Source organism: Phaethon aethereus, assembly GCF_964289735.1.
Source record: "Phaethon aethereus genome assembly, chromosome: 3".
Taxonomy (NCBI): Eukaryota; Metazoa; Chordata; class Aves; order Phaethontiformes; family Phaethontidae; genus Phaethon; species Phaethon aethereus.
The window spans coordinates 37268398-37285005 of NC_138576.1; the positions used below are offsets into that span (position 1 = coordinate 37268398).

Below are 16608 nucleotides of genomic sequence, written 5' to 3' on the forward strand. Positions count from 1 at the left end.
TTTGCTGCTTTTAGATGAATAAAAAAGTCCTCAGAGATGCTCTGTTAAGGGGGGGAAACAGCTTTTTTCCACCTTGAAAATATTGGGATGCTTCCTTTTATTTTAAAGGCAAACCTAAAAACTGTAAAAAGGTGTACTTTGGTTAGTATTCTGAAAGTTGCATACAATAACTTTATAAGTTTAAGACACATTTCCTTTAACTACTACTAGCTCCAAATCCAAAGGAAAAGGGCTGTGTATCTAAAACTAAATTCATGCAGCTCTTAGATACATACTAATAACCAAGTGAAAAACATCCCTCCAGGCAGCTGTTTAATGATAGAAGGTCTCAGGATTCTTAGGTGCCTCTCAGTAAGCCTACAGTTGCAGGTAGGACTGGTACTCTCACAAAAGCAGTCAGAGGCACTTTCTTTTTCAGAACAGCATTAGTGTTACCTCTGCCCAATTCTGCTTCTTCGATTCAGCTCTCTGTATATAAACCCCAGGTTTGCAGGTAAAAACACTGCTGTCTCTGAATCTTTTCTTTTAGACACAGTTGAAAAGGTTATGGGAAAATGTGCGTGTTCTGATCTACATGACTGTCCACTTCGCAAAGCGTCTGCATCACTTACACGCACAAAAGATGCACAGAAAATCATAAACAAAGTGTAGCTGCTGATATGTCACCATAATAAAAAGCTGGAGAATGTTTTGTTACTTTTCCCCTGGGGTTTACTGGGAAATAAGTAGTGCTGTCAGAATGAAAATAGTCTCTAAATTATTCAGTCTAATTTATTTCAGTCATTTGAAGTCTAAAATGAATGTTCCAATGTGTTAACATTTTTCTGTAGTTGGGATGGTAAATTTATTTTTCGAATTAAAAAAAAATTAAGTATGTTAGCTCAGAAGTCTACCACTATGTATCTTGATAAAAAATAGTTAATTTGTTGAATAAACTAATTTAACGTGTTAAAAATAAAACTGTTTAGATTATCAAGGAACAAAAAATGGGGATGAGCATTTTAAAAGTATGTATTGTTTGTCACATCTGAGTACTTCTGTGTTTAGAAAGATCAATCCCCCTCTACTTAAGAACTTGACACACTGTGATAAGCCTAACTGCGCCTAATGCATCTGACTTCATTACTAGTTTCTGATCTCTCCTCCTGTCCTCCCTCCTCACCCTCCTCAGCTGAAGAGGCTCCATTTCTGGCCAAGAAGGTCTTAACACGGCCTTTTCAGCACAGTTTGTATAAAGAATATAATTTTACATACAAAAACAATTTCTTAAGTTAACCGGTGAGCTTTGATCACAGTGTTTCAGCTAAAAGGCAGCTTCTATTTTCAATGTACCATTAAAGAAATACTGCTTTGAAGTTTTATGATCTAATTTGCTCTTAGGATATCCAAACATAAGAAATGTTTAAGGAGACCTAAAATAATCAACAAAATAGCTCAAGAGACCTTCAGGCAATTTATAGCGGTAAAAATGACACAGACTCGAGACCATGCGTACAACAGTGTATAAACATGGCGGGTCCCTTTGAGTGACTGAGGTGATGGTGAGCTCTGAAAGTGTCACCTCGACCCTCAGCAGGCTGAGCGTGAAAACCACGCAGGCCGCCCGCCCAGGGGCCACACCCGGACCCCTCCGCAGGGCCCAGCTCGCCCAAGGCATGCCCACAGCTGTGCTCCCCTCTCTTTCGGCCTTGTTATTTCAGCCACCTCCTGCACGGCTCCCCTGCTTCCCTGTCCTTCCCCTTCCAGACCAAGGCCAGCTTTGCAGCAAGGTGGCCATTGTCCCTCCCTCTTGCCTCACGACTCGCAACCCTGCCCAGCGAGTGGGAGGAAAGGCCCACAGCATAAGCCAGCAGGCTCTGGTAACACCCGCAGGAGACACCCGTGACTGGCCGAGATAACCACGGGTGGGACGAGGACGGCCTATACGGAAGGTCTCCCACCACAGTCCCTCGGGGCTGGGCCTGCGCGAGGCGCCGGCAGGGCCCGGCACGGGCGGTGAGCTCGCGTCCCGCCCCTCCGAGCGCGGCCCGCCAGGGGGCAGCGCGGAGCCGGGCCGGGCGCCTGTGAGGGCGGCTGCCGGCCGGCGGGCGCTGCCCCTCGCCATGGAGCCGGGGAGCGGCCCCCGCGGCGGGGCTGCCGGCGCAGGTGGGTTGGGGCCCGAGGCCGTCAGGGCTTCCCGAGGGCTTCGGCCTCCCCGCGGCCAGAGGCTGGGTGAGGGCTCCGGGCGTGAGGGAGCGGCCTGAGGAGGTGCCTCCCACCCGCCGGAGAGGGTTCTCCTTCCAGGCAGCGTGCGGGAGGGCTGTTGTGGTCGTCTTGGGCAGTGCGGGAGTGGTTTCCTGATGAAAGGTTCCGTTTATGTGGAAGGAAATGGCAGCCTTCACGTGAAGGTTGCACCGCTTTTTTATTATTAATGAAGAAGATAAGCTATGAATATCGTGTCTATATTTCTTCAGATTCTTAGTTTTCTTTCCTGATACATAACAAATCTGAAGTTTTTTTCCTGCTCATTTCACCCCAGTTACAAGTAAGAATTCTGTATTGTTGCTAAGTTGTACTGGATAGGTGCTAGACTTCAATTAATGTTGTTAGCGCTTTGCTCATTAAAATGAGGTTGCATTAAGTAGGCAGATACAACAGAAAATAGTTATCAGAGAGTTATCAAAGAGTTATCAGTATTTTCACCTGAAACTGATTATTTCTAATGTCAGTGAATTGCAATCATTGTTTCTGTCCTTAGGAATTTAGAAATCATAGTGCTCAGTCTCCTGCATTTTTCTCAATGACCGGTGGAGGAAAGGGATGATTAATTTTGTCTTATTTCCTGGTTGCTTTCTTAATTTGAATAAACGAGTAATTGAGCTGAATAAAGTGTAAAAAACACTTGTCTATGGACTTGGCTGTGAATCTTTGGCAAGTCACTTCCATGGTTCACTGTCTTTTACAATTTCCAGTGCTTCATAAACTAATATTCAGGCACTACCTGTTTAAATGTGGTTACAGTTATGTTAGTGTCTATAGACAGTTAAAAAAACCCATCAAATGATTCTGTTCAGAAAGCAAAATACTAAATAAGTGTATAGTTATGGGAGTATCAGGATACTTGTGGTATCTTAAATTGGGAGTTTACACATTTTCAAATGGAAGGAAATAATTTCCTCACATGATCTCACTGAAGTGTGATGCACAGTAACTTTACGAGGGGACAAATTGATTGTTTTATTCTTATTAATTCTGGACGTACTTGATGTTTCCATATCTGTTACTTTGCACAACCATGCTATTTTCTTTGTGCCTGGACAATGTTTAAATGTTCACAAAGTTATTCTCACAAAATTGTTCTGTGATTTTTGCACTTTCTTCTAGAACGCTTTTTTTTTTTCCCCCAGAGATACTCAAGACATCTAGGATTACAGACTTCTTTTAAATGGTGCTAATTTTAGCCTTGCAAAATTTAGCTTGTTAGTTAGGTAGTTAAATGGTTTTTTGAAGGTCTCGGCTTTAGCTGTCTGTGGTGCACCAACTCATCTCACTGAAGTTAGCTGTCCATGATACACATATGTGCATCTGATCTAGTCATCTTAACTCTCTTTGTAGTCTGGGGAGGGAAAGAAGTGTTGCTGGGTCATGACTTAGTTTCATCACAAGGTAGATGTACAAATCACTTGACTTATTTTTAACATTAGAAATCTCTGTTTCTGCCCATTGATCATAAAGTCCAGACAGCTAGCTTGGCTGTAGCCTTCTAAACTGTAGACTTCTGTAGTTAAGAGGAGATAAATCCTACCTCTGAAACGTTACTGAAGTCCCGAGGGATTATGTTTGCTTATGTTCTGAAGTGCTATGAAATGGTTATAGTAGAGGAATGTTAAGAAGCTCTAAAATATTTTTTTGGTTTGTTCATGTTATTTGGTTTTAGAGAATTTAAACGACTTCATTTTAGAAGGTAGAAGTTTAAAAATTTAAAAGTTAAATTGTTTGAAGAAATAAATCTTTACATTTTAATCAAGTTTCCTTGTGCTTTTGACATAACGTATTTTAAATATTTATTATTTTCAGTATCATTTTAGCATCTTACATCCATTTTAAAAAATATGCTGGAGGTAATGTTTGGGCTTGTGGTAGTAAAACCAAGTTTTTCCCTCAGTAAGTATGTCCACATTACATATCTACATACTATTATGAGTATAGGTTGTTTAAAAATGACACTGTGGGGTAGCCTTTGTTTAATATATATTTTCACAATAAAAGCTGCTTAACTGGTACACAAGGCATACTTTAGTTTATCTTGATTATGCAGCTGTCCCATTATCATTATTTATTATATACATGAAGGACAGTATTATGTTAGGCATACCAATTAAATCAAGTTTATTTTTTTATTGCTTAATGTTACCGCCTTATGTGTCTGCAACTCAGCCTAGTTCCACTAGAGCACTTGCAGGATTTTGTGCGTCATTATATAATGAGACAACATCTTGGCTGCTATTGTGTAATGCAGAATGAGGTTACAAAGATGTAGGTAATTTTTTCACCCTTATCTGCAGTGTGTATTGACAGACTAGTTGAAGTAAAAATCATGGCAACACAACAGTTTTTCCTATTATTTTGTGCCTTTAATGACAGACCACACACTTAAATTTAGACGGAAAACCATTTTTCGGATACTTGTTACATACTATTATCTAGGACTGTCTGAAGATTTTTAGCTGTGTAGTAGTGGTGAATGGCAATTTGTTTCTGTCCTGACAAATCCTTTTATGTGTCCTGTCATTGTCTTCCAAATGTGAAGAAAACTGAGCCCTTGAATGACCTGGAAGTTGAGTTACAGTCTATTTTGTGTCTTACTCTTAATTTTTTAAATTTCAATCTTAGATGACAATGATCTGAATAACAAATAAATGTCCTGGTGTAAGCAATAAGGTTTTGTCTATGGCATTTGCAGAAGTTTCTTCTATTATTAGCCATGATTTTCATGGGCAAAGTTAGAGATCATGCCTAAGGTGTGCAATTCTGTGACATAAATGAGTATTACTCAAATGTTGAATTATTTCAAATACGTTTAGGTTTTGGCTTTATTGTGAGGTGCCTTATAATTTTAAATTACAGTGTAACTTAACCCCTGTTCCCCCCATTGCTCCGTGACTTCCCTGTTTCCAAGGTCAGCCAGAAAACTGTATGTAGTGCTCAGAAAGGCAAATTATCTAAAATTATTCATCTCCTTTACCCATAAACACACCTGAAAGGCTTTGTAAAAGCTCTACAGCTGAGGATTCACCTGTGCTGAGTAGCTCATCCCTTGATGGCTGGGTGCAGGATATGCTGCCATTCCTCTGGGTAGAGAAACCCAGAGCTGCTGAGAGATACCCATGGACATGGGCCCAGGAGCTGGGAGAGGCTCATCCCAAGATCACTGGGTTTTCTCCTCAGGGAGCAGTCCATTTTGATCTGACTGCAGGCTTAACTGTACCCCTTTCTAGGTTAATCCTGTTTGGGAGGCCAGTTCCTTTAGTTCATGTGTACTAATGCAAAGAATAATGAAGAGCTCGTCCCTGCACTTCTGTTAAAGGCAAAATTATTGTTCTCCCTGTCAACTATTGTTGACAGGAGTGCAAGTCTGGCACGAGGTAGAAAAACCCAAGTAGCATCCAGGAGTGGGTTTTTTTTCCTCTTGAGGTGCATAAACAGCCCTTCTGTGGAGTTGCAGGTTTTTTGGAAATAGGAGATTTATAGCTTGTTAAAATTACTTTAATGAATGATTTAAGTTTAGCTGCAAGTTTCATAGCTTTAATGGATGTTTTTAGTAACTATGAATGATGTGAAATATTTAGGGTTTTTAACCAATAATGTGAAACCTTTGACCTTTGGAGTGGAGTTAAATATATGAAGTTTCCAACTGAGAAGAACATTAACTAAAAAGGTGATACTCTGAAACTGGTGGGGTTTTTTTTCTAATTAGTGGGAATTATTTCCTCTTCACATGTTGCAGACAGTGTCTAAAACAAGGTGAGACTTACCAGAAAGGTATCTCGCTGTAGTTAGTGGTGTAATACAAGCTGCTGCATCAAATGCAGTTGCAAGGCAGTGGGACTGGCAGGTTGATGGAGTAGGGTAGTGCTTATGAATCGGATTTACCTTGGTTCTTTCTGTTATCCTGTTTAAGGTCCTCAAAGGATCTTACACCACCTCTTAGTTCCCCTTGGTTATCTAACAGATAGCTGTACAGGACAGTTCATGACTTCTTTTGTAATTATTTCAGCAGCTGAATAATTGCTGATATAAGCAAAAATATTATTGATAAAACTCTGTAGCTGCCAATATGCTTTTAGTGGAATGCATTTGCATTTGGTGGTCTTCAGTTGCAGCACTTCCTGAGCGCAACAGATTGCTGTGCAATTTTTGCTAATGCACAGTTGGCCAGCATCCCTGTATTTCTAACAGTGTTGTCTGATGTGTTATGTTCTGGAAGATTTTACAGTGGTTTCTGAGAGAGTAGTTGTCCCTTTAGGGAACGGTGGAAAATTTTGAATCAACTCGTACGACTCCTGCTTTTCATTCCACAAACTTCTCTTTTCATGATCATAAAAGAAGAAAAGAGAAGCAAGATGGTAATACTGACAGTAATAGAAAGGACGTGAAAGAGCTGTATGTTCTCTATAAAATCTTTATGAAATCCACTGTTTCTGGAAATACATGCATGTATATCACCATTTGTCATTAATCACCCCGTTTTTAAACAAGAGATTTTGAGATTCCAGCAGGATTACTTCTCCAAAAACTGCTTGATTGTGTCTTGTTCTTAAGAAGAACTAACTTTGTGATCTGTGCTGCTTTTTTTTTTTTAACAGCATCTTTCCAAGAATTATTCCAGAAAAGGAGTGATTCTTTTTCTCCAGAGTAAGAATACCTCATTAAACTCATTTGGTGTAAGGCACTCCTACTGTAGAATTTAATTTGTATAAGATGTTAAAGAGGAAAAGGCCTCCCTCAAAGTCGAAATTTCACTCTTAACTGTATGTCCTAAGTTTTGAGGTGGAATGCTATTTATAATTTTGATGATTATGATGTAAAGCAAAATTAGGTAAGATACCATGGTTTATGTGATTTATTAGGGAAACATCTCCTTTAGAAAATCGCATTTTGGCATGTTGAGGGTGAAAGAACCTTTAGCTTGTCCATGTTTTATTATTAGCATGTGCACTAAGGTTTGTGCTCTGGTTGAAATGTAGTATTCCCCTTTAAAACAAAGTAGAAAAGTTACTCTCTTTAGTTTGGTTATAAGTGGTGAAAAAATACTACTAAAGTAGCATCACTTATAAATTTCCTTGAGCTGTAGAAACTCAGTCTCAATTACTCCCATTCCAGTTCCTTGTCTACTTACTAGGATATTTTTATTGGAGATGTTTTGACTCTAAATCATTGTATTTAGAGTTGTGGGCTGAGATGTGTAAAGTGCATGGGGTAAAGTATCAGTGGTCAAAGAGCTAACTGTCTTTTCTTTGTAGTGGTATGTCATGTGAGTAGAAATAAACAGAGCATGATAGAAAAGAAGGTATTGATTGTGATTCTCTAATGATCAGATGCACCTGAACATCATGAAAAGCTGAAATTAAATACCATCCCCTGACCAATACTGAAATGTTGGTGCTTCTGCAACTTCCCTGAATGTAATTTAAAGGAAAATGCTAGTAGTGACAAAGCATGTTTTGAAGCACAAAGTGAATCTTTATTTGTCCTTTTTTAAAGAGAAGGTGAATCAGAAAGCTATTGCAAAGTAGTCTCTGGAGATATCAAAATAATAAACCAGCAGTGAAAACCATTTGTAAGACATCGTTCTGCCTGCCTTACTTTGTGTCTCTGCTCTGCAAAGAGACTTGGTAAGAACTGAGCTTGACAGACACCGTTTGAGTGATATCTGGGTAAAACTTCTATTAAGAAGATAACACACCTGAGGGACAGGATGCCATTCACAGGGACCTGGACAAGCTCAAGAAATGGGCCTGTGTGAACTTCAGGAGGTTCAACAAGGCCAAGTGCAGGGTCCTGCACCTGGGTCGGGGCAACCCCCACTATCAATACAGGCTGGAGGATGAAAGGATTGAGAGCAGCCCTGCTGAAAAGGACTTGGGGGTACTGGTGGATGAAAACCTGGACATGTGTGCTTGCAGCCCAGAAGGCCAACTGTAACCTGGGCTGCATCCAAAGCAGCATGGCCAGCAGGTCGAGGGAGGGGATTCTGCCCCTCTACTCTGTTCTGGTGAGACCCCGCCTGGAGTCCTGCGTTCAGCTCTGAAGCCCTCAGCACAGGAAAGACATGGACCTGTTGGAGCAGGTCCAGAGGAGGGCCACAAAAAGGAATTTGATAATTTGATCAGAGGGGTGGAACACCTTTCCTGTGAGGACAGGCTGAGAGAGTTGGGGTTGTTCAGCCTGGAGAAGAGAAGGCTCTGGGGAGACCTTATTGCAGCCTTCCAGTACTTCAAGAGGGCTTGTAAGAAAAGATGGGGACAAACTGTTTATCAGGACCTGTAGCAATAGGACAAGGTGTAATGCTTTCAGACTGAAAGAGGGTAGATTCAGAGTAGATATAAGGAAGACATTTTGCACACTGAGGGTGGTGAAACACTGGTACAAGTTGCCCAGAGAGGTGGTAGGTGCCCCATCCCTGGAAACATTGAAGGTCAGGTTGGACGGGGCTCTGAGCAACCTGATCTAGTTGAAGATATCCCTGCTGATTGCACAGGGGCGGTGGACTAGATGACCTTTGAGGGTCCCTTCCAACCCAAACCATTCTATGATTCTATGATAATCTGGGAAGCACCTTTCCAGTTCAAAGCCAAAGATTTTGGATTTGACTATTTGGATTTACTGTTACTATTTACTCTTCTTTCAGTGTGGCTTCATATATTTCACTTCAGTTCAATTACTTGCATGGTTCTGTATATGTAAAACATTTCCTTTGATGTATAAGGCAAACAAGAATCTTATATCAGTTTGTTGTCCCACAGAAGTAATGATCCTTTGAGGCTGAGAGAATTAACTTCTGCTTTTTCACTGGAGTTCTTAGAAATGGATGGAAAAGTTGTGTGAAATAGTTTTTTACAAGAAAGAAATTTTGCAAAAAGTACTATTTAATGCATAATTGCTATAACCAGTGGTTATAGATAGTATAGTTCAGTTTCTAAGGGCTTATTCTTTCATTAGCAGAGTGCACTGGTGTACACTCACGTAAGTGTACTCTGGTGGCTTAGACTAGGTGTTTTTGCCCTGACACAGGGCAGGAATGTAGTGTTTCTAGGAGAACAGTAGCTTAAAACATAGCTGTATGTAGATAGATCCCAATGAAATTTTACAGTCTTATCCCCTTATCCCAAAACGCTCTGTACGTTTCTAAGTGTAACTGACTGGTGTGTCTGAATGGACAGCGTGCAAGGAATGTACAGGAATTGTTTGTGCATTTCAGAATTATTTGAAAGGTGAAAGCAATATTTAAAAGGCAGCTCTTTCTGTAAGTGCCCCAATGGATAAATAAGTATGTGATGATTTATGACTTACTGTCCAGTGTTCAGGAGAACCAAAGGAAGATATCAGCTTAGTGATACCAGGTGATCTGGTGAAAGGATGGCATAAAATACCTTATTCAAACCTGTGCTGTGACTTTTCACAGATACTCAGCACAACTTGTTATGGTGCTTAGTCTGCAGTTTTCTTGGATAACAAGGAAAATAGTATTATGAACAATTTCTAGATGTCTAGGACAGGACGAAAGCATGGGAAGTAATTTTTTTGTTTGTTTTTGTTTTGTTATTATTATTATGGAAATAATACTTTTTCAAGTAAGAAAACCACAGTGATCTACTGAAAGAAAATAGTGTGGAATTGGGAAAAAAAACTTTACTAATTAGGTAGGCTGGATATTTAGTTATTTTTAATTTATTTTTTTACTTTTCCATTCCTAGGTCCTGTGCTTTTGCCCAAGACATAATCATCTATATAAATCTTTTCTTTTTCTGTCTCCTATAATGCCTTTTGCCCCCATCCTCACTGTTTGTAACAGCTAATAAAACTGTCTCCTTCACTTATCTTACTAGCCGCTTGCATCACTTTAAAGCTGTCTGCATAGACCTCTCTGCAGGCTTGAGGCTTAATGTAGACTTAGAACCGCAAGTGCAGCAATACTATGTGTCCAAAAGCAGAAGTTGTACGTGTACTTTTTGGTACACTTTCAAGAAATTGTATGTATTGTGTTTAAACAAAGTAAAGTGTAAATAACCCCATATGCATTCTTCAGTCATGGGCTTAGGATTCTTTTCTTTTCAGGGGGGAGAGGTGTCAGGGGTTTTTTTTGAGGTTAGTAGTTTTACTGTTTTCAGCTTTGTTTGAGTGAAGATAACATTTGCATTTAAAATTTTGCTAGAATAAGGCTATTTGAAGTGTTTGTTGTTACCACAATTGATACCACAATTATTCTCAAAAACTGCCTGAATTTTATTATAGCTAGAGTGCAGCTCATGTATGTTTTATTCTCAAATTGTGCACAGATGCTTATATTTTTACTCTTTTTCTTGATGATTTAGGAATGCACTGGAAACAAAATAATTGGTCTCACTGTTGAACAGTTTTCAAAGCCAAGAAAATACTGTGCATAATTTGCCTATTAGAGTCATAGTGAAGTTACTTTTTTGTTTTCTGTTTTTCTAATGTAATAGAAATCAATGGTGGAAGAGAAAAACAAGTTTGGTTTCTGAAAATATCAAAACTAGCATTGGCTTTTGCAATTATCCACTCAAAACCATCAGGGAAGAGTTGCAAAGAATACACTGAACACCTTGGTAAAATCATATCTGAACAAGATTTTGGATGGAAATCGAAAGTTGAAGCGCTGGAAGCTGAAGTTCTTCGATTACGTCAGGAACTTCTTTTGAACAAGATCTGTCCGAGATTCTGCTTGGAAAATGGTAAGTTTCTGAAATAATTTCTGACTATGTTGCAGTAGCAAGGAAACAGACAGCTTTTGTGTTGCCTGCACCATTTCTTGTACCTAGATATGAGAGTCTTCAGTGTACAGCTTTCTATTATTCCCAGAGCCCTGACGTAGTAGAACACTTAATTCATTTGTGATGGGACTGAGCTTGAGAATCTGCTGCTTACACAGAACTTACATTTTTAACCTTCAGAATCAACATGTATCATACAGAATAATTTACAGACAAAATTGTCAATGCAAAGTGTAACTCTGTAACCTTGGAGATTCTGGTTTGTAAGAATATTGATGAACCCTATTTACATTTCTAAGTAAAGACATATTGCATATTTTTTTACCACTTAAATTCTGATTTTAAGCATCTTTAAAGCCTAATGTGTTGAAAGCATGAATCCCTAATGTGTATAATGAGAAGGTTGGGCAGACAAAGGACTGTATGCCTGCTATGTCTGTTAATGTATTTAGCCTGTGGATGCTGTCAGTGTTTATGATGACATGATAAAATATTGTGAATCTGATATTGTAGGATTCAGGAAAGCTGTTAGTTAAAGAATATGAAGAAAAAAAAGATGAGTTCAAACAGTACTGTTTTTCTGACTTGTGCATGTGGAATGAGTCATTCTCACTCTGAGAGATCAGTGGCACAGGATGAGCTTGGAAATCAGGCAGTGGAGGATGTCTCCGGGCTCTGGGGAGATATTCCTTCTGGGAGATGGAGGTCAAAATGCTCAGGGCTGAAGGATAGAAACAGTTCACTGTTGAGGGGATCTCCAAAATCAAAACGTCTAGCTAGTTGCCTTATGACTTGAGATTTTTACAAGGTTCCCTGATAGAAAACTCAATGAGGCTTTACTGGAATGCTTTTGTAGTGAAATGTTAGCTTCTTTATTGCCTTGTGAAAAGATTTCTCGATGCTGACTTTGACTGATAGTAGGGTTGTATTAGACTTTAGCTAGAAGCGCTAACGATTTTTTTTTTTCCCTGTAATAGACCTTTCTCTCTAGAGAAGTGGTTTAAGGACTATTCACACTTAGTTATTTTTTGTGTGTCTGTTCTCTGCAAACTATTCCAAACATCAAGTGTATTTAAGAGTAAAAGTAACTTTCAAGCTGCTGTTTGCAACAGGTGTCTTAATGTTGTAAAGAACTGATTGCATATGATGCATATCATCTGGAGAGATTTATTAACATCTAATGTCTGGAGAGGATATTATGACTATGGATTAAGCAGAACATATCAATCACTAGAAATGAAATCAATTCATCTGCAACTTCTGTGTTCCAAGTCTAACTTTTTAAAGATTCTTTACCCCAAGCTGTTGAACTGAGCAATACTGATATCTCACTTGCCAAAATGAGCTCTTTTAGTTGAGATGGGCAGACAAAAGCAACTGTCCCTGGTGAATAACACCTCTTCCAAAGGACGTTAATTTTCATTGCCATAGTCACAGTGAAGTTTGTTCACAGACCTAAAATGTGATAAACCTTGCCTAATTTTAGATGTTTACAGCTGCACTAAATTTTCTGTGCTTTCTTCATTATCTGTACAGGGAAATAGCATGCTTACTCTACAGTTCATGGTTCACTTGAGCCATTGCAATATTCACTAACATGGATATGGTGAATTGACCACAAAAGACGTCCCTCTCCATTCGGCTAGCAATAGGCTGACTGGCTTAGAAAAAGTCCCATGACTCCCAAATCTTACTTCAGTAAGCTGTTATTCATAGATAGCTCTTCATTTTTTATGGTCTCAGCAACCTGTTCAAACATACCTTGGGTCGGTGACCAAGTCTCATTTTTCAGTCAAACCAAGCTTTAATTTCAGTCTATGTTTAGCTAATGGAATCCTAAATAGTGGAGATGAGTGTGTGGTATCTATAATCCTTCTATATTCCTTCCGCTTCACGCTACTAATTTGAAGGATTAGTGTGCAGCTGCTTTTCCCTTCAGATGTTTGTTTATATTTATGTTGATAAACTGCTGATAAACCTTTTGGGCAGAAGACCTTTCAACATTTGAAGTATTGATGGGAGTTCACATCAGCTTCACCTGCATCACATGCTGTCCCAGAGAAGTAGGGCATAGTCTTCACCCTCAGTTTCTCTTAACCACTTGCATGTAAAAGAGCAAGAATATGTGGAAAATCTGAACTGTATCATAATTTCTATTTCTTTGTACAGGTTTTCCTTAACTTTGAAAGGACGCTTTTGAGCTCTTGGAGTCTAACTTTGAGATGGCCATTTTTTGTTTTATTTCTTTCTTTTTACTGTTTCCTTCCCCCCCCCCCCCCCCCCCCCAAACCTTGGCATGACATATGAACTCTTCTGATAATGGATCAATGGATTTGAGTCATATGTTATTTTGGAAAGAAGATGTTTTTCATCAGACAGATAAAATTGCTGAGTGAGCATTCGTGGTTACAGTCACATTGGAGACAAATGCTCAGTTTCTTGTGTTTGAGTAAAGAAAGATTGTTACTGATACCTGATGAGGTATCTGTTGGTGAGATCTGTGCACTCTTCTGGTGATCCAGTAGATGATGTGTATTAAGAGCAGAACACCTGTGGTTGGCATTTAAAGGAAGGTGGTTGTAGAAGCAAAGTCTACCAGAAATAGAGGCCACTCTACTACTGACATCATCTGCTCTGGGAAAAAAAAAAAAAGTCCTCTCTTGTGTGTTGTGCCTGTTTTGAGATTTTTCAAGCCCATGGAGATTAGAAGCTAAAGAGTGGCTACTATTGAGATAGACTCAAGCTCCTTGTGCCCTCTTAAGTTGAGAGGAAAAGTGCTATAAGTGGTGCTCCATCCTGTTCACCTGAAGGCTACTATAGATCCATCAAGCCATTGTGGTTTGTTGTTGATGGTATATTGCCCAAGTTTACTACCTAATATCACACCAGAAAGGTTCTCTTTAGGACCAAGGATAACTGGGCTTGTTCTTAGGGCCAAGTAATCTACAACTACCATGGATCTTTTCTTCCTCCACTTGTTTATCCAGACTTTTTTTTGGAGTTGGTGTTCTGCTTAATAATGCAACCTCTTGAAAAGCTTAGGGTTTGATTTTTTGGGGTTTTTTTTTTTTTGCTTTCTTGTGTTCTGCTTAACAACTCCGTATAGAAGCAAGAATACCAGGGTTTCACAAAAGCCACCACTGGAAAATCTCATGCAGTAAGAATCAGATCCTGCATTTGTGTCTGCTGCTGCCTGTTGGCAGCTGAAGAGTTCAAGTCCTTCAGTAAGGTTCACTTTGCAGCTGTATCTTCACAGCTCTGCATTCTGAGTGTGAGAGCTTTCCTCTCGCTGTGATGGTGAGAGACTTCACTGTGAGGTTCAAATTAGACTTCACTGTAAGGCTCAAATTAACAATTTATTTGAACTTCACTTACAAGTCTAATAACAATATATTTGAACTTCACTCACAGGTCCAATACGCCACTAGTGCAGGTTTTTATGAATACAATGGAAGAATGCACTATTGCAATTCTAAACCACAGGCGTGCTACATATTAATACTTTGAACAGAGTGCACTAATCACAATCTTAAAGCATGCCAAATACCATACGTATGTTTCTTAATTACTTACCCTCTCTCAAGTAAGGCCTCTCAATCCCTGGGAAGTTACCTTGTAAAGCGTCCTGCGCAAGGGGGGAGAGAATCTCCTATAGGCCAGCTGTATTGTTGGAAAGACGGCACCCCTTTCTGCCCAAACCTTACGGGTTTTATCTCCTGATTTGATGGGTGGGGGCAGGACTGTCTGAATGGATAATTTTGTTTAGTCTGGTGCTGTGACGGCCCATTAGTCTACATTGACACAAAATTAACTGTTGTGGTTTATCCCCAGCTGGTAACTAAGCACCAGGCAGCCGCTCACTCACTCCCCCTCCCACAGTGGGATGGGGGAGAGAATTAGGAAAAAAAACCTCGTGGGTTGAGATAAACACAGTTTAATAGGACAGAAAGAGAGAATGAAACAACAATGATGATACCAACACAGGAATGTACAAGAACAAGTGATGCCCAGTACAGCAATTGCTCACCACCCAGTGATCAACAGCCCGTCCCCGAGCAGCGATTTCCACCCCTCCGGCCAACTCCAGTTTATGTACTGGGCATGACGTCGTATGGTAGGGAATATCTCTTTGGCCAGCCTGGGTCAGCTGTCCCGGCTGTGCCCCCTCCCAGCTCCCCGTGCACCCCCAGCCTCCTTGCTAGCAGGGCAGCACAAGAAGCTGGACTGTCCTTGACTGCTCAGCAACAACCCAAAACATCAGCACATTATCAACAGCTTCTCATCCCGAATCCAAAACACAGTCTCACATTAGCTTCTGTGAAGAAAAACAGCTCTATCCTGGCTGAAACCAGGACATTGCCAAATAGTGGTGGAATGGTGCTCAGGGCATTTGTTAAGGGGTTACTGAAGGTGCCACTCAGGCCTCGGTTCTTACCATGGTGCCTCTGAAACCGGTCTAGCCAGGTGATCCCTTACAGTTGGACATCCCTTACACCCACCTACTGTTTGTATTAAAAATAGTAGGTTTCAGAGGCTTCAGGAATGATTAGTGGCTGCCCATGAAGTTTCATTTCCCTGACGTGAGAAATTTGTGAGCTCTTTGAAGCTGTGATGCCTGTTTTCTTTCTCCACATAAAGTTGCGCACAGTATGGATGCACAAGCACATGAAGGAGAAAGAAGAAGTATCCATTTTTAAAGATATGTTGTCTGAATTATTTATGTCCCACTTGACTAGTTCTTTGTCCTCAGGGATCCTAAAATAAAGTTTGTGTTTCCTTGCTAAGGGGGAGGAGCATGCTTTGCTACAGGTAAACTGTTTGGGAGTATGAGTTGTTACAGTTTAATGTATTGTTTATAAAATTGCTGTGGTATATATTCACTGACTGTGATGGGTCTGGAAGTTCCTTATTTGATATAATGTGCAGCTGTCTTTCTGAACACATGAACACTGGTATTCCTTTTACATGGTGCTGATTTTGGCTGTACGTCAGCCATCCAAGGAGGAGGAGAAGCAAATCTTTTTGTAATTGTCTGTTCATTATTTTTCATCTTGCCAGTATTGTTCTGACAACTATGCCCATGGGTAGAAAAAAATCAAATTTCGTATTAAGCAAAGTTTCTTGCCTCTCTTTGATTCAGATTGAAATTTCACAGAGGAGGAGAGAAACTCATTGGTGTTATTCCAAGAGTAAGAATATAAAATACTTGAGCATTCTGTTGTCACTTTGCTTTGGAGCTACATGAAAAGACAAAGGGTCTAACAAAGCATTAATGAATTGATAGATTCATGGATTGAAGCACCTGTCGTCTAAGACAAATTCCTTAGCTGTTATCAGCTCATCAAATCTACAATCATATTGTTTCTTGGCAGCCTCTGTTAAAGAGATTTGAAAAGCCTGCAGCTGTTACTCCAACCTAAGAAGGTAAAAATACAGTACTCTAGCCTTTTTTGCCAAGTATGTATTTTAGGAATGACAATTTAGAGGATAGATGTTTATTGCCTTAGTTACTTTAGGCCAATACTCCTAAAGGGTTCCAAATCAGTTATCCAGGGTTTTTTTTTTAGCTAAGCTTGTATTGAGTATGTATTCTGTCTTCCTTAGCTCCACGTTC

At 39.8% G+C, this 16608-nt stretch overlaps 1 protein-coding gene across 1 annotated transcript in view; it reads left to right on the top strand.

Moving 5' to 3' along the window:
- Nucleotides 1–2102: 2102 nt before the first annotated feature.
- The window catches only part of MEI4 (meiotic double-stranded break formation protein 4), a gene marked incomplete at both ends in the record, with an annotated part of 81880 nt that continues 67374 nt past the window's right edge, over nt 2103–16608 (top strand). Inside the window, 2 exons of the mRNA XM_081998507.1 lie at nt 2103–2211; nt 10707–10955. Coding sequence (XP_081854633.1) covers nt 2103–2211; nt 10707–10955 — 358 coding nt within the window. The remainder of the gene's footprint in view (nt 2212–10706; nt 10956–16608) is intronic.